The sequence below is a fragment of the Culex pipiens genome, chromosome 2 (assembly GCF_016801865.2).
Source record: "Culex pipiens pallens isolate TS chromosome 2, TS_CPP_V2, whole genome shotgun sequence".
In the NCBI taxonomy this organism is placed as follows: Eukaryota; Metazoa; Arthropoda; class Insecta; order Diptera; family Culicidae; genus Culex; species Culex pipiens.
Window position 1 is genome coordinate 220,109,111 of NC_068938.1, and position 13,468 is coordinate 220,122,578.

At 40.9% G+C, this 13,468-nt stretch overlaps 1 protein-coding gene across 1 annotated transcript; it reads right to left on the reverse strand.

The window, feature by feature from the left end:
- Positions 1-590: 590 nt before the first annotated feature.
- On the reverse strand, positions 591-3,480 carry LOC120416704 (uncharacterized). Its single transcript, XM_052707098.1, has 3 exons — positions 3,379-3,480; positions 1,763-3,116; positions 591-1,710 (listed from the first exon to the last, which is right to left on the reverse strand). Exons 1-3 carry the CDS (start codon positions 3,478-3,480, stop codon positions 1,643-1,645), a joined length of 1,524 nt encoding a protein of 507 aa, XP_052563058.1. The 3' UTR covers positions 591-1,642.
- Between the last annotated feature and the right edge of the window lie 9,988 nt (positions 3,481-13,468).

Genomic DNA, 13,468 nt, shown 5'->3' on the forward strand with positions numbered 1-13,468 from the left:
ACAAAAATCCGCAACATTTGAGCCATAGAGAAACATGGTCAAAAAATCTGCTACCGAGTTATGATTTTTTGAAAAAAAACAGTGATTTTTGGAAAAAAATAGAAGTTCCTTGCAAAAACAAGTTTGACATTATTTTTTAATGCAAAATTGAATTTGCAATCGAAAAGTACATTACAGATTTTATGATGCTCCGTTTTCAAGATATAGCCACTGAATGTTTGATTTTAGCGAAATATTTGCAGTTTTTCAATTTTTAAAAATAGTGACCATGAGTGACCATTTCTAAAAATATATTTTTTGAAAAGTTCAGTGAAATTTCATTTGATTAGTGAATATCTTACAATAGTTTTGCATCCAAAAATTGTAGAATTGAATCAATTTTCTAACAATTTCCAATTTTATCAAAGTATTGGAAACGAGAACTCTTAAATTTAAATAAAATTTTAGATTTGAAGATTCAGCTTGTTTCATGTGAATTTGCCAATGTTTTTTTTATGAAAAGTACCTAGTAAAACTTATCAGAAAATAGTAGTTGTTAACGCACATCGTAGCGGATGTGGTCCTGTGTGTCGGGGAGAACTTAGTGATCCGGTAAGTCAAAACGCGATTTACTTGGGATGGTTTATTGTACGAAAGGAGTACAGATTGGCGGTTACAAGTATGGTTTTATTGCTCTACTTAACTTGCCCCTGAGGAGGGGTGACTGTCCCGGTCGACCATCTGGTCAGAAGTGTCTTATGGATTGAGTTCTGGTCTAGTTTTAAGCTCGTCAAGTTCTTTGCGACCGGGAAGTCTACAAACTTTACAAAAGACAAACCACTTCGTGTGCTGAAACGACTACTAACATTGAACATAAAGGTACACGAAGGGCTACTGAGATTGTGTGTGTGGTGTTACATAATCTACAGTGTTGTCTGAAAGTGTTTTTCTACTAATCGTCAAATTTGGTTAACTGGGCGTTAACATACCGCCCGCCTTGAAAGGCCGAAGGCTTTCAACAAGAAATCGTCCTAACAGCCCTACGCTACTTAACATTAATATCACAGTTCTTTTAGTATTCTTAGTCTTGTATTTTGTTGATAGTTGAGCTGCTGGCTGGTTGACGATGTTCTGCAGTGTCGTTGACGATGCTTGGCCGAATCGAGGGATGACAGCAACCTGTGAGGGTGGAAAGCGCTGAGCTTTGTACAAAAAGTTAATTTGTTGCTGTACTTAACTTGGAGTGGGGGTGGAGCGGCAGTTCTGGCCCGTCCGACCCCGAACGCGCCACTCCTCGTGCCTTGTTGCTGTGACCTCGATTGCCGTAGACTTTGGCAAGAGCGATCGGCTCGCTCACTTGCTGTGCCACCACGCTGTGATGGTGCGACCGTTGAGAATACCGCCGCCTTGTTGGCGCGGTTAAAGACGATGATGTTGTTGGTGGGCACGTTGCCACCGGTTATAAGGTCGACTGGTATGATTCCTCTCTTCGTTGAGAAGACTTGATGTGGACTCCATCGCTGACGTCACGTGGTGTGTTCTCTGGTTCTCCAGATCATCATTACCGAGGGTACGTCTACCCAGTCAACATGTGACGACTCGTGCAGCATTGGCCACTGCTGCAGGTCGTGGGGATGAACGATGAGCTTCGGTTGTGTTGACGTCAGGAAGTGTCCACGTCGACCGCGTACGATGCCAATGGCTGGCATTTCAGGGATGTTCCAGCAGGACCTGTGAGAGTTGTGTGATTGAGCCACTGTATGAAGAACTAATCAACAGGTACTTATCTTGGGGAAGTGGCGGGGTGGCTGTTCTGGCCCGTCCGACCACGAACGCGCCACCCCCAAATGCCTCGGTGCTGGAACTCCGCTTTCAGCATTTGGCTCGCTGAACTGGTGCTGATTTGGTGCCTCGTGCACCGCCCTAACGTAGGGGTAAGCGTGGTGTTTCTGCGGCTTACGTGCCGCTCGGGGACCGCTGTGCTGCGGTCGTGCGATGATAGTGTCACCATCGCCGTCGTTGCTCGGGTGAGCTGTTGTCAGCGGCTCGTGCGCCGCCCATCGTGGGTCGTAGGAGTGCGGCCTCTTGCCGCTCGTCGTGGCTGTATTGCCACTTGAGAGTGCAGCGACTGTGCTGCCCTTGTGTGTGTGTGGACTGTATGTGAGTGTGTGGATGTACTGCGGCTTGTGCGCCGCCCGCCGTGTGCTGCACCGGTTGTGCAGCTTGGTGACCGTGGTGTGGTGGTTTGCGGCTTGGGTGCCGCCCCTGAAGAGTGCCCGGGCCTTGGTGCCGCCCGCCATGATCTGCTGCGCCGTCCGCGCGTCCGTACTGCTGCTGTTTCCTGCTTGTGCGTGTGATGCTACCGTTGTGGCCGACTTGGTTTCCACCGTGTGTGGATCGTGGTGCCTCCAGTGAGGGCTTGAGTGTGCCAGTTGTGTGGCCATAGGTTGCCTCCGTTGAGGCCTTGGAATGTGCCACCATGTTGTGGCTGGAGTGTGGGAGCAGGTGTCCCCGTTGACCATGACGTCACGCTTTTGCTCGTGAACTTCAATCCTTCTCCGCGAGCCCAGAGAGGAAGGTGGCCGAAGACGGCCGGACCGATGCTGCTGTGCACGGCAACATAGCCGGGATTCCAACCGGTGTTGGATGGGGAATCTACTCCTGGTGAGCAGACTGAAGATTGGTGACGTCGATGGGGGAGGTAAAACGACGCGGTAGATCGGTTCTACCCGCCGCGAACCAGACTTTACTTCCAGCGCCTTGGTGCGCTGGCCGAACATGGGCAGGAAACTGGTTGCTCGCTCTCGGCGTTCCGAGGGAGCCTCTTCTTCGGGGACGCGTTTAGCTCTCGGCGTTCCGGTTCGCAGAGCTTCTTGGTGGGGGACGCTCGCCACGTCCGATGACAGATGATCTCCGGCAGCCCGTCCAACTGCGGAGAGTGTGATGACCTCCAGTCCGTCCGACTGCGAGGTGCGAGATGGCAGCTCGTGTGCTGCCCAGTGTGTTGGTTGTCGACTGGCTGGCCGACCAAAGCTGTTGGCGTTGCTGACGATCCGTCCGATTGCCAGGCCGTGGATATCCAGTGTAGTCGTTGGGTTGAGAAATCCAGCAGCACCAATCCTGAGTGTTTGAAGCGACTAAATCACTGGTCAAACTACAAAAAAGCAAGATACTTATCTCAGAATGGTGGTGGGGGGCTGTTCTGGCCCGTCCGACCACGAACGCGCCGCCCCTCAGGCTTTACAGCTGGATCCTGCCTTCAACGTATTGCGTGCTGAGTCGATCAGAATAAGCGCCCCTGCGACACCTCTGAACTTTCCTGCTGATGGTCGGGTGCATCTCACAGCTTCCCTGCTGTCGTGAGCTGCGCGTAGCGATGTGTGTGCACCTAGTGTTCACCGACAGAACACTAGCACTTGAGCGCGGTTCTTCAGCTCTGGTCGCATTGGACAACACGCTGCGCTGGGCTTCGGCCCGTTCTTGCGATTGCAATTCTTCCATGAATCAAAATGCACTCGCGACACTGGCAAACCGATTTTGCACCGACGATCGAACCAAACTTCCACCGGACTGCACCCGCGAACCGACGAGGTTTGTTTACCTTTTGCCTTCTCACTTGGTAATCATCGTCATTTCACGTCTCACTTTTCTCACTTCGAAAGCAAGGTTGGTTTATCAAGAGTGATCGTGAGGTTGACGTGTTGGTCGGAATCACTGTGCTGCTACATGGGTTAGCGCAGACTTTTCACTTACAGGATTTGTTTGGCGGAAATATTGTGTGCCGAACAATGTTACGTTCGACATTTGTTAACTAGGGCACCATTTTCTTCGCGCAAAATGGCGTCCGCAATCACGAATTTTCCACTTTGGCATTTTCTTTCAGACGATTTTCATGAAAAGTTTTCACAGCTACGTGCGTCCGCTGGCTTTGCAGACTTTCACACTCTTCGAGCAGACTTTCTCATGCGAAACTGGCACACCTTCTTCGGTCAACATCGAAAGTTGTAGCAGCAAACGACAAAACAAACTGTCAATGACTTTTTCACCAAATTTGTTTTGGTCACGTATTTTTCACTTCGCGCAGCACGGTTTAAACGAAATGTTTGTGTTTTACGCGGATTTGTCGGGTTTTTTGCACTTTCGCGTCTTCTTCGAGTGGCAGTATCACAGCGTGACACTCGTGCGATGGTGTCACGGGTCGGCCATGCTGTAGCCGACGGTAGAATGGCGGATTGGACGGGTTTCTTCTTGATGGACAAGATTGGAAGATGGCGAATCCTTCCAAAAGAACTGGATGCACTTCTGATGCACTTTTCGACGCGGGATTTTGGATGCACACTCGGGAAGTTCTTTCATCTTTGCACGACGGTTTGCGTTTCAGCTTTCTTCTTTGCAGGTGAGAAGTGGACGGGACTTCTCCGTGCGAGTACGGTACTGCGGCGGCAGGAATGGCGCTCGGGCCATTTGCAACTTGGACGGGGTTTTACACGGCGCCATCGCGGACTTCTTTACTGGCGGAATTTGTCTTTTCAACTTCGCGGTTCCCGACACACTATCCGGTTCGAAGGACCAAAATGTTAACGCACATCGTAGCGGATGTGGTCCTGTGTGTCGGGGAGAACTTAGTGATCCGGTAAGTCAAAACGCGATTTACTTGGGATGGTTTATTGTACGAAAGGAGTACATTGGCGGTTACAAGTATGGTTTTATTGCTCTACTTAACTTGCCCCTGAGGAGGGGTGACTGTCCCGGTCGACCATCTGGTCAGAAGTGTCTTATGGATTGAGTTCTGGTCTAGTTTTAAGCTCGTCAAGTTCTTTGCGACCGGGAAGTCTACAAACTTTACAAAAGACAAACCACTTCGTGTGCTGAAACGACTACTAACATTGAACATAAAGGTACACGAAGGGCTACTGAGATTGTGTGTGTGGTGTTACATAATCTACAGTGTTGTCTGAAAGTGTTTTTCTACTAATCGTCAAATTTGGTTAACTGGGCGTTAACAGTAGTTTATGCAACAAGTTGCAAAAAGAGGACATTTATCCAACGAAGTTCACCGTCCAACTAAATACGAAGAGTGCTGAAAAAATCAAGTTTTGCAACGAGTTCCATACAACATTTTTTGCAATTCCAAAAAACACACACTGAGTGAAATTTTATGTCAAATTTTCATGTATTTTGTCAATAAATCGTTTAAATAGAAAAAATGTTGAAAAAAGTTACTTTTAAGCATTTATTTTGAAAAGTGTTGCTATTCGATTCTGTTATTTTTGGTACAGAAAAGTAGGCTATTTCGTCGTTCAAGAATGACAGTAAAAGTAAGTAGTTTCACGACGGAATTGCAAAAATTGATATTTATAATTTCCCTACATTCTATTGCAATTGTGTTGAAGATAAATCAAGAACTATTGTTAGTTCTTTGTATCTTATAAAATTTGATCTTTTTTTTATTTTGTAGAAATTTGATTGTTAAACTAAACTTTATCTACACAGCATAAAAGTAGTGATGAAGCTGCGTGTAAAATAAATTTAGCAATATTTTTTTAATTAATGTGTAATAATCTAACTTTTAATTCAACCCTTTATCATTCTCACGGTGGAAATCCACCGTCTATTTCACAACACTCATTTCCCCCCAAAACAAACAGACATCCAACGAAAGCGAAAGGACCTCTTTCTCTGTTCTTCGGACCCGTTCTCCGCAGCAGATTCCCACATTGTGTGGCCATTGTCCGACGCCGTCTGGGATGGCCAGGGAAACCAGCAACGACCTGCGGCAAGAAACAAGAAAGCCAATCAGATCAAAAATTTTAATCCGATTTAACCCAATCGTCGTCGCGCCACCGTCGGGACAAATATAAATTATTCTGCTCCTTTTTTTGGTTGAGCATCATTTTAAGCTGAATTTCGAGCAGCATTTTTTCGAAATTAAGACAAGGTTAGCGACGGTGAAAATCATGCAATAACTGCAAACTCAAACAGAAGTGAATTGTTATTTCTTTCTTCTGGAGAAGCAAAACTAGACAAACAATTTGCAAGCAAGCTGACTTACTCCACTTCTTGCCGGATTTCCTTCGCTCCGACAGCAGACGTATTCTTCCGGTTGAGTGGAGGCACATTTTCGAAAATCGCTTTTACGCTCTCCCCGCCCAAAACCGACCAAATATTGACATTTGTCGAGTGCTGCTGCTCGATTTTGCCCGCAAATGCCAATATTTGCCCGGCCAACAATCCAACAGCTCGGATAAAAAAACGAGCTTTCCATCACACTAAAACCCACACACCAACCTCACACAATCGAAATTTTGATTCATTTGCTCGTTTTCGGGGGAGGGTTTCCCTGTGAAAATCGGCTAGTCACACACTCGTCGGGATCATTGCCGATGCTAATCACGTACTTTTGCGGCATTTTGCAACTTTTTCGTCGTTTTTTTTCGTTTTTCCTCCTCGTCAGTTAGTGCTGACTGAAGTTTTTATTTGGCATCAATAGAGCGCCAGAAAAAAAGTACAACTTCTAGCACATCAGACAAGTATCCGTTGAAAAACTTGAAGCTTTTTGGGTTGGAAGTTGGGAAAGCAAGTCCGTACAATCAAAGCAAGCCTTTCCAGGGGAAATTTGAGTCAAAACACAGTTTGGAAACAGGAATCCTGTTTTGGTCGCTCCACGGTTTGGAGAAAATAAATCCAAGGAGGCTGTGTTTACCACGTTTACGATTCGTTTATTTCGAGCTCGGCACAGACTGTGAACGCGGAAGGGGTAATTTTTCTCGAGATTCGTTAAGATTCAGTGGGAGAGCTGAAGTTGGAAAGTTTTTCGCCAACAGTGACGAAAGGAGGGAAAGAGTGAATTACTTTTGAAGGTTTTTGGGACTTGGCTTGAAAGCGTACTTGTTTATTGCCTTTTGATTGAAGTTGAAGATGTTTATGAGAGAGTTTGAGGTTGTTTAAGGCAACAATGACGTAATGTCGAAATGAATTGAAATTTGGTAATGTTAAAGCATATCTTCGATATATTTATCAATTTTGTCTTTTTTGAAAAATTCGAAAACGAAATTTTAATTCTGATTTTTTTTTATTAAAGGTCAAATAAACATTTTTTTTTTGCTAAATAGACTAATGGATTTAACTAAATGTTTGGGCACTTCAGAAATATTAGTCTTGATTCCAAAATTTTCAAAATATTTTTTTCGAGTATTGATCTATGAACTGTAACTTGGATTTGAGCAGCACTTTACTCTCGCAATTTTGAAAACTGAACATTCGCTCTTCAAAATTGCGTGTGACAGCTGAAAAACAAGCGATAAATTGACTATTTTCTCATTCTTCTCAATGGCTTAATACTATTCTTTTGCCGTGAAATAAATAAAAACCGGTCGATCGGTTGCCACGTTTTCTGTCGAGTTTGCCACACAATTTGCATATTTTTATTTTTATATTTTTTCATTTAATATTTAATAAGTTTTCGCAAATCAAAAGACCTTCCCACAGCAACAATGCTCGGGAGGCACGCGTTCGATTAAAAAAACTTTCTAAATAATTAACATTGTATCTTTCCGCAGCCGGCTGCCTAAGATTTTAAAAACTCAATCGATAAACAAATTGCTTATGGTCGCATCACCTACCACAGTGAATCCTGACCTCATACCCATCTTACTAACCCCTCAAAACTCATGTGATACTTTGTCGGAGACGCAGCTGATTTAGCGGTCACATCACTCAAGTATCGGACTAACATTCTCATCCACTTCCCCGTGTCTTACCACTGGTCGTGGCCGGCGTCGGTATTGATCAGCATGATAGGGACCTTAAAAAATTGCGAAGGGGTGATGATTGGTTCCTACTTTTCATCTGTGGTCCACGGAGCAATGTTTGGGGGTCCTGGTCAATAACGAAGTAGCAGCTACGGGTAGACACCAATGCTATGCTATGCTATGCTAAATCTGATTTAGAATGGCACCATTATCATTTAAATTGTAAAAAAAATGTGTAGAAGCATAGTCTGGGACTCTAGAAAATTACTGCTTAAAAACACAGTCAAAGTTGACCCCTTCAAAAAATATATTTAAAAATAATTGGCAAAGTCACATAAAACAAGTAAAACTTCCAACCCTGAAATTCTATTAAATTTTAAGAGTTCTTCTTTCCTATGCTTTTTAAAGGTCAAAAATTGATTGAAAAATTGATTTTTGGCGATTTTTTTAGATCGAAGCCTGGTGGGGTTGGGTTGTAGGAGTTGATTTTAGAAATTCCATGTTTCTTTCAGCCTTTGCAAATTGTATGGTATTTTTTTCTGGTCCCCTTTTTTACAATTGTTTAGAAACTATTTTAAATATATTTTATAACATTTTTTGTGTATTTTTAATCAAATTGGGCACTTCAAGACAATTGGAAAAAAAGAATTTTGAAGAATTTAAAGTTTTTAAAATTATTTCGTCTACGTTAACTTCACTTTATACATTTTTACAATGGACTAACATGTTGGAAAAGTAACATTCGAGAATGAGAATGATATTGTGTAAGAAATAAATATTAATTTTACCCCAGAAAATATGTAATAGAATATCTGTGCAAATTTACATTTTCAACATACAGGAATTACAGCTCAAATCAGGAATTTTTCTGGTTCTTTTGTACCCGACCCTCTCCGATTTCAATGAAACTTTGTAGACATGTTATCCTAGGCCTATATAAGCCATTTTTGTGTATATGGAGCCAATAGCACTCGAAAATAACATTTGAGAAGGGTGTAAGGTATTTAAATATTTTTGTATTTTGTAATTTAAAAATTACTGTATCTCGAAGCCGTTGCGTCGTATCAAAACTTGAAGGAAATTGGACGGGCTTTCTGAAAAAAAAATACACTGACGCAAAAATACACGCCACATCTATAAGATTTTTTGATTTTTAAGTCTAAAACTTAAATTTAAAGGATATGTCACGATTTTTTTTCGTTCAAAATTTTTGAGGAAATAGACTAAAATATAACCAAAAGACTGACGAAAAATGCAGGATGGTATGTCTCTCCTAAAAAATACAAAAATCATTTACTAAATCTGTTTTTTTGAAAGGTGGTCTAAACGTCAAAATTTTTGAAAACCTGTAGTGGGGATCGATTCTCCAGAAAATTTTACATAAAAGTCTCTTTATTGACCATTGTCCTATGTCCAATCCTTGGGAAGATACAGTGGGTTTAAAAATGAAGATGTTGAAAAAACTGTTTTTTTTTTGTGGTTTTTTTGCAATTTCTATATGACAGACTTCGTTTTTCAGTCTCGTAAATATTTTTACCGGAAAGCTCGTCCAATTTGCCATAAGTTTGTCTTTAACAGCTTTTTGATTTATGTCGTTTTTATATTTACGTAATATAATTTACTATCCTGGTTTCTACCACACTGAAAAAAATATTCTATTTTCAGTTATAAGCAATGTAATTAAGCTTATATCCCTTACATCCAATTGAAATGCTGTCAAAGGCAAACTTATGGGAATTTGGACGAGCTTTCCGGTAAACATATTTACGAGACTGAAAAATCAAGTCTGTCATATAGAAATGGCAAAAAACCAAGGATCTTCCCAAGGATTGGACATAGGACAATGGTCAATATGGAGACTTTTATATAAAATTGTCTGGAGAATCGATTCCCACTACAGGTTTTCAAAAATTTTGACGTTTAGACCACTTAAAAAAACAGTTTGAGTAAATGATTTTTGTATTTTTTAGGAGAGACATACCATCCTGCATTTTTCGTCAGTCTTTTGGTTATATTTTAGGCTATTTCCTCAAAAATTTTGAACGAAAAAAAATCGTGACATCACCTTTAAATTTAAGTTTTAGACTTAAAAATCAAAAAATCTCATAGATGTGGCGTGTATTTTTGTTTCAGTGTATTTTTTTCAGAAAGCCCGTCCAGTTTCCTACAAGTTTGTCTTTGATCACTTTTTGATACGACGCAACGGCTTTGAGATACAGTAATTTTTAAATTACAAAATACAAAAATATTTAAATACCTTACGCCCTTCTCAAATGTTATTTTCGAGTACTTTTGGCTCCATATACACAAAAATGGCTTATATAGGCTTAGGATAACATGTCGGGTACAAAAGTACCAGAAAAATTCCTGATTTGAGCTGGAATTGCTCCATAAACAAAGGTTATATTTACAGTAGAGCTTATGATCATCCATCCAATTATCAAACATCCAAATTATTTTTTTTAATTATGTAGATAAACTTTCCTAGCTTGTGTTCATTATCTGCCTACTGCAATCGTTGAGATTCAGTTGAAATCCAAGTCAATAACTTTGCCATAATCATAGCCCAGTCATTGCAATAAACATATTATAATAAAAAATCAACCAACTCATGCAGTTCAAACTACGCTAAACCCCTTTCCCTATCAAAAAATTAAACTTGCCCGCTGAAATTGCCTTTGTGCAGCGCCATTGACAGTGAATGCAGTGCAACACACTCTTCCAGCCGCCAAAGTACATTTTATTGGACAGATTTTCCAATTTTACGGACCAACGATTTTTACGCCTGTGCACTTCGCGTGTCCTTTCGCCTAGAACCACGCGGGTGGGACACTTTATCCTGGCTCATTTCTCTTCCCGATCCCGACAGCACCCGTTTTGGGGATCGATTCTGACCCCCATCGGGTTTCCCGCCACCGCCAAAAAATCCGTTGTTAAAGCTGTTGTTGTTTTTGCACGTGGACCGTCCTTAATTCACCGGTTCTTTATCATTGTGGCTCACGTGGGGAGGGGGTGGGAAGGGGTACACGTGGTGGGACGATAGTTGCCCAACTCTGGATGAAGTTTTGCCGTTTTTTTTTGCTTCCTCACCATCGGAATTTGCGCCAGGACTAAGCGGAGAGGAAGGTAACAGTTTTGCAAGATTTATGTTCGGGGACAAATCTGCTACGCTATCATTTTCCGTTCAAGTTTTGTCATAACCCCGGTTGGGCCCTTAGGATTTGGAGGGGATACCACGTTCTGCAACTTTTTAGCTTGTTTGGTGGAGGGAGTTGTGTTGGTATGGTGTGCCTAGAACAATGTTGTATTATTTGAATAAGTTCAACATGGAAACAATACTGTTACCTTTCAAAATGGAAAACTTGTTATTTTTGTGGCGTGTTAATCTATAAGTTTGTGACTTCATGACACATTTATTTATTTTAGGCTTTTGTTAACACATCATTCAGCAATGTTTTTTATATTTTAATTTGACCTATCGAAAAAGCAAAAAAAAAAAAAAAATGGTTGGAGAAATGCTCCCTTTTTATTTTAAATGCTAAAATTCATTAGCGATGATTTGCTAACATATGCATAAATATTCAAATCAAAAAGCGGATACACCTTAAAACACAAAACCAAACGGAAGGATTAATCCGGAGTTGTAAAGTCAAACAGTCCAGCTGAGCAAAAGTGCTCATGCCTGCTGTGCTCCAAATAGCACGGGGGAAAAAAATGTACCATACAAGTTGATTTCAAAAGGAGAATGAGTCAAAATATACACGTTCCAAATGTGTGTAAATTTGTGAAAAATTCCGCCACTTCCCTTTTTTCTGAGCCATCCCCTACTTTGCATACCCAAAAGGCAGAAATGTTTTAATTTTAAATTCATACGAGAAGAACCGAATTTGTTCTTGTTAAAAAAAAACTGAGCAAGCGATTTCCTCCTCGCATTTTCCTTCGGTGTCCGTCCACTCAACGCCCGAAGCACTTCTCGTGGCCAACTGTGACGACGACGACGAATTTTATGTTTTATGTGCCACCTTCGCACAGCGACTTTCCTTTCGTTTTGCAAAATCCTCATTATCATAACAGCCTCACACACGAGCTCAAACAATGGCCTGCTTGATGTGTTTTTCCGCCCAGCCCACTTTGACCGCAAATCGTTTCCACCCTCCCAAGTAGCCTAAAATTATGCAACCCATTTCTCCGAACGCCGTCGCGCGGTTTGCTCGTTGCGAATGTTTGTTTGTTTGTTTGGGTTATGGCCCATATGTGTGTGTGTGAGAGTGTTAAGGGTTAGCACACCCCAGCTTTAGCTGAAATAAAAACATAAAATTATGCCAGATAACTTTAAAATGATGTTTTTATTATTTTTTCTAACGGGAAATTTGGGGGTGGTGGTGGTGAGGAACAGAAAGTTTTTCCGTGAGGATTGCATAATGTGGATTCCATCAGGCCGCACTGTTTTGGTGGGGGTTTGAGAAAAGTGGGGAAAAATAAAGGAAAGAAGTTTTCACTCATATTCAACTTTTATATTTCATCAGCAAGTGCACCCAAAGGCATCATCGTTGAGGACGAAAAGAAGGAGAAGACTCGACATGTGATGTATGTGTGTCGGTGTGTGTGTGACTATGTTGGTGGGAAAGCTCATGTTCAAGTTAAAAAGTTTACCTTTTGATCATTCCGGCCGGTTTGTTTGGTGTGGCACAGCACCAGTGGCTGCAATTAGGGAAATTGTGGGATGGATCAAGGTAGGGAGGGTGGGGGAGAGGTTGGAAAGTGACGGAAGTTTGCTTCGTAGTTTAAATTTTATTCAAATTTTTACACAAACAGCTGCGAGGATCAACTAATGATGGTAATTTCTTCGGGTGAGCCTCGGTGACCTGTCTGTGGGTTGACAAGAAGAAGAAACTGCTGACGATGTTAGTTCTTTGGAGAAAGTTGGTACTTGAAATGGGACTCAAGCCTGTGGTAGTAAGAATATTTTATTCACAAATTGCTCTTTAAAAGACTCATTGAAAACTCGCTTTTGGAATTATCGAAGTGATTTTGAATTAACGTACAATAAGAATTATTTTATAGACTTTCACAGCTTTTTTATGAAACGTTGTTCATGCATCTCATTTAAAAAAAGAAACTTTATCGTATCATTAACTTATCAACTTTCTTATGTTTAATTTATGTTTTGTTGTTTAAAATTTTATATTTTTTTCACTTTTCACTTCATTTGCACTTTTCATTAAAATTTTCACCAGATGCTTTTTTCCAAAAATCTAAAATTTTCATAATTTAGAATATGAGTATTAATTGAGGCTAATTTATGACTGCATTTTTATTTTATAAGAGCTCTCTGTCAAATCTTTTCACAAATTATCGTGTTTTAGAAAATACTCAATATTTCATCATGTGTTTGCAATAAGAGTTATTGTGAAACACTAAAATTTTCACAAAATACCTTTAATTGAAAAAAAGTCATAATTTGCAATATGGGTTTGATACGTAAATTAAATAGAAGTAAAATTTTGTATGCATTTTCACTTAATAAGATTTTCTGTAAAATTTCCAACCGATTTTTGCACTTAAAAAAGCATTGCAAAGAAGAACTCTTAAAAATTTAGAAAATTTAAGAGTTGGAAGTTTAACTTGTTTTATGTGACTTTGCCAATGTTTTTAAAAATGTCATTTTTTTAGGGGTCAGCTTTGGCTGTTTTTTTACTAACTTTTCCTTTATTTTCAGTAAAAAGAAGTATGCAGTA

Excerpts from the sequence above, each read along its gene's own strand:
- LOC120416704 (XM_052707098.1), bottom strand. The coding sequence starts at position 3,480 with ATGGAAGAATTGCAATCGCAAGAACGGGCCGAAGCCCAGCGCAGCGTG. Across the intron at positions 3,117-3,378 it reads CAAGTGCTAGTGTTCTGTCG|TCGCTTCAAACACTCAGGAT; the intron begins GTGAACACTAGG and ends CCAGTGATTTAG. Across the intron at positions 1,711-1,762 it reads CCGCCACTTCCCCAAGATAA|GTCCTGCTGGAACATCCCTG; the intron begins GTACCTGTTGAT and ends CAACTCTCACAG.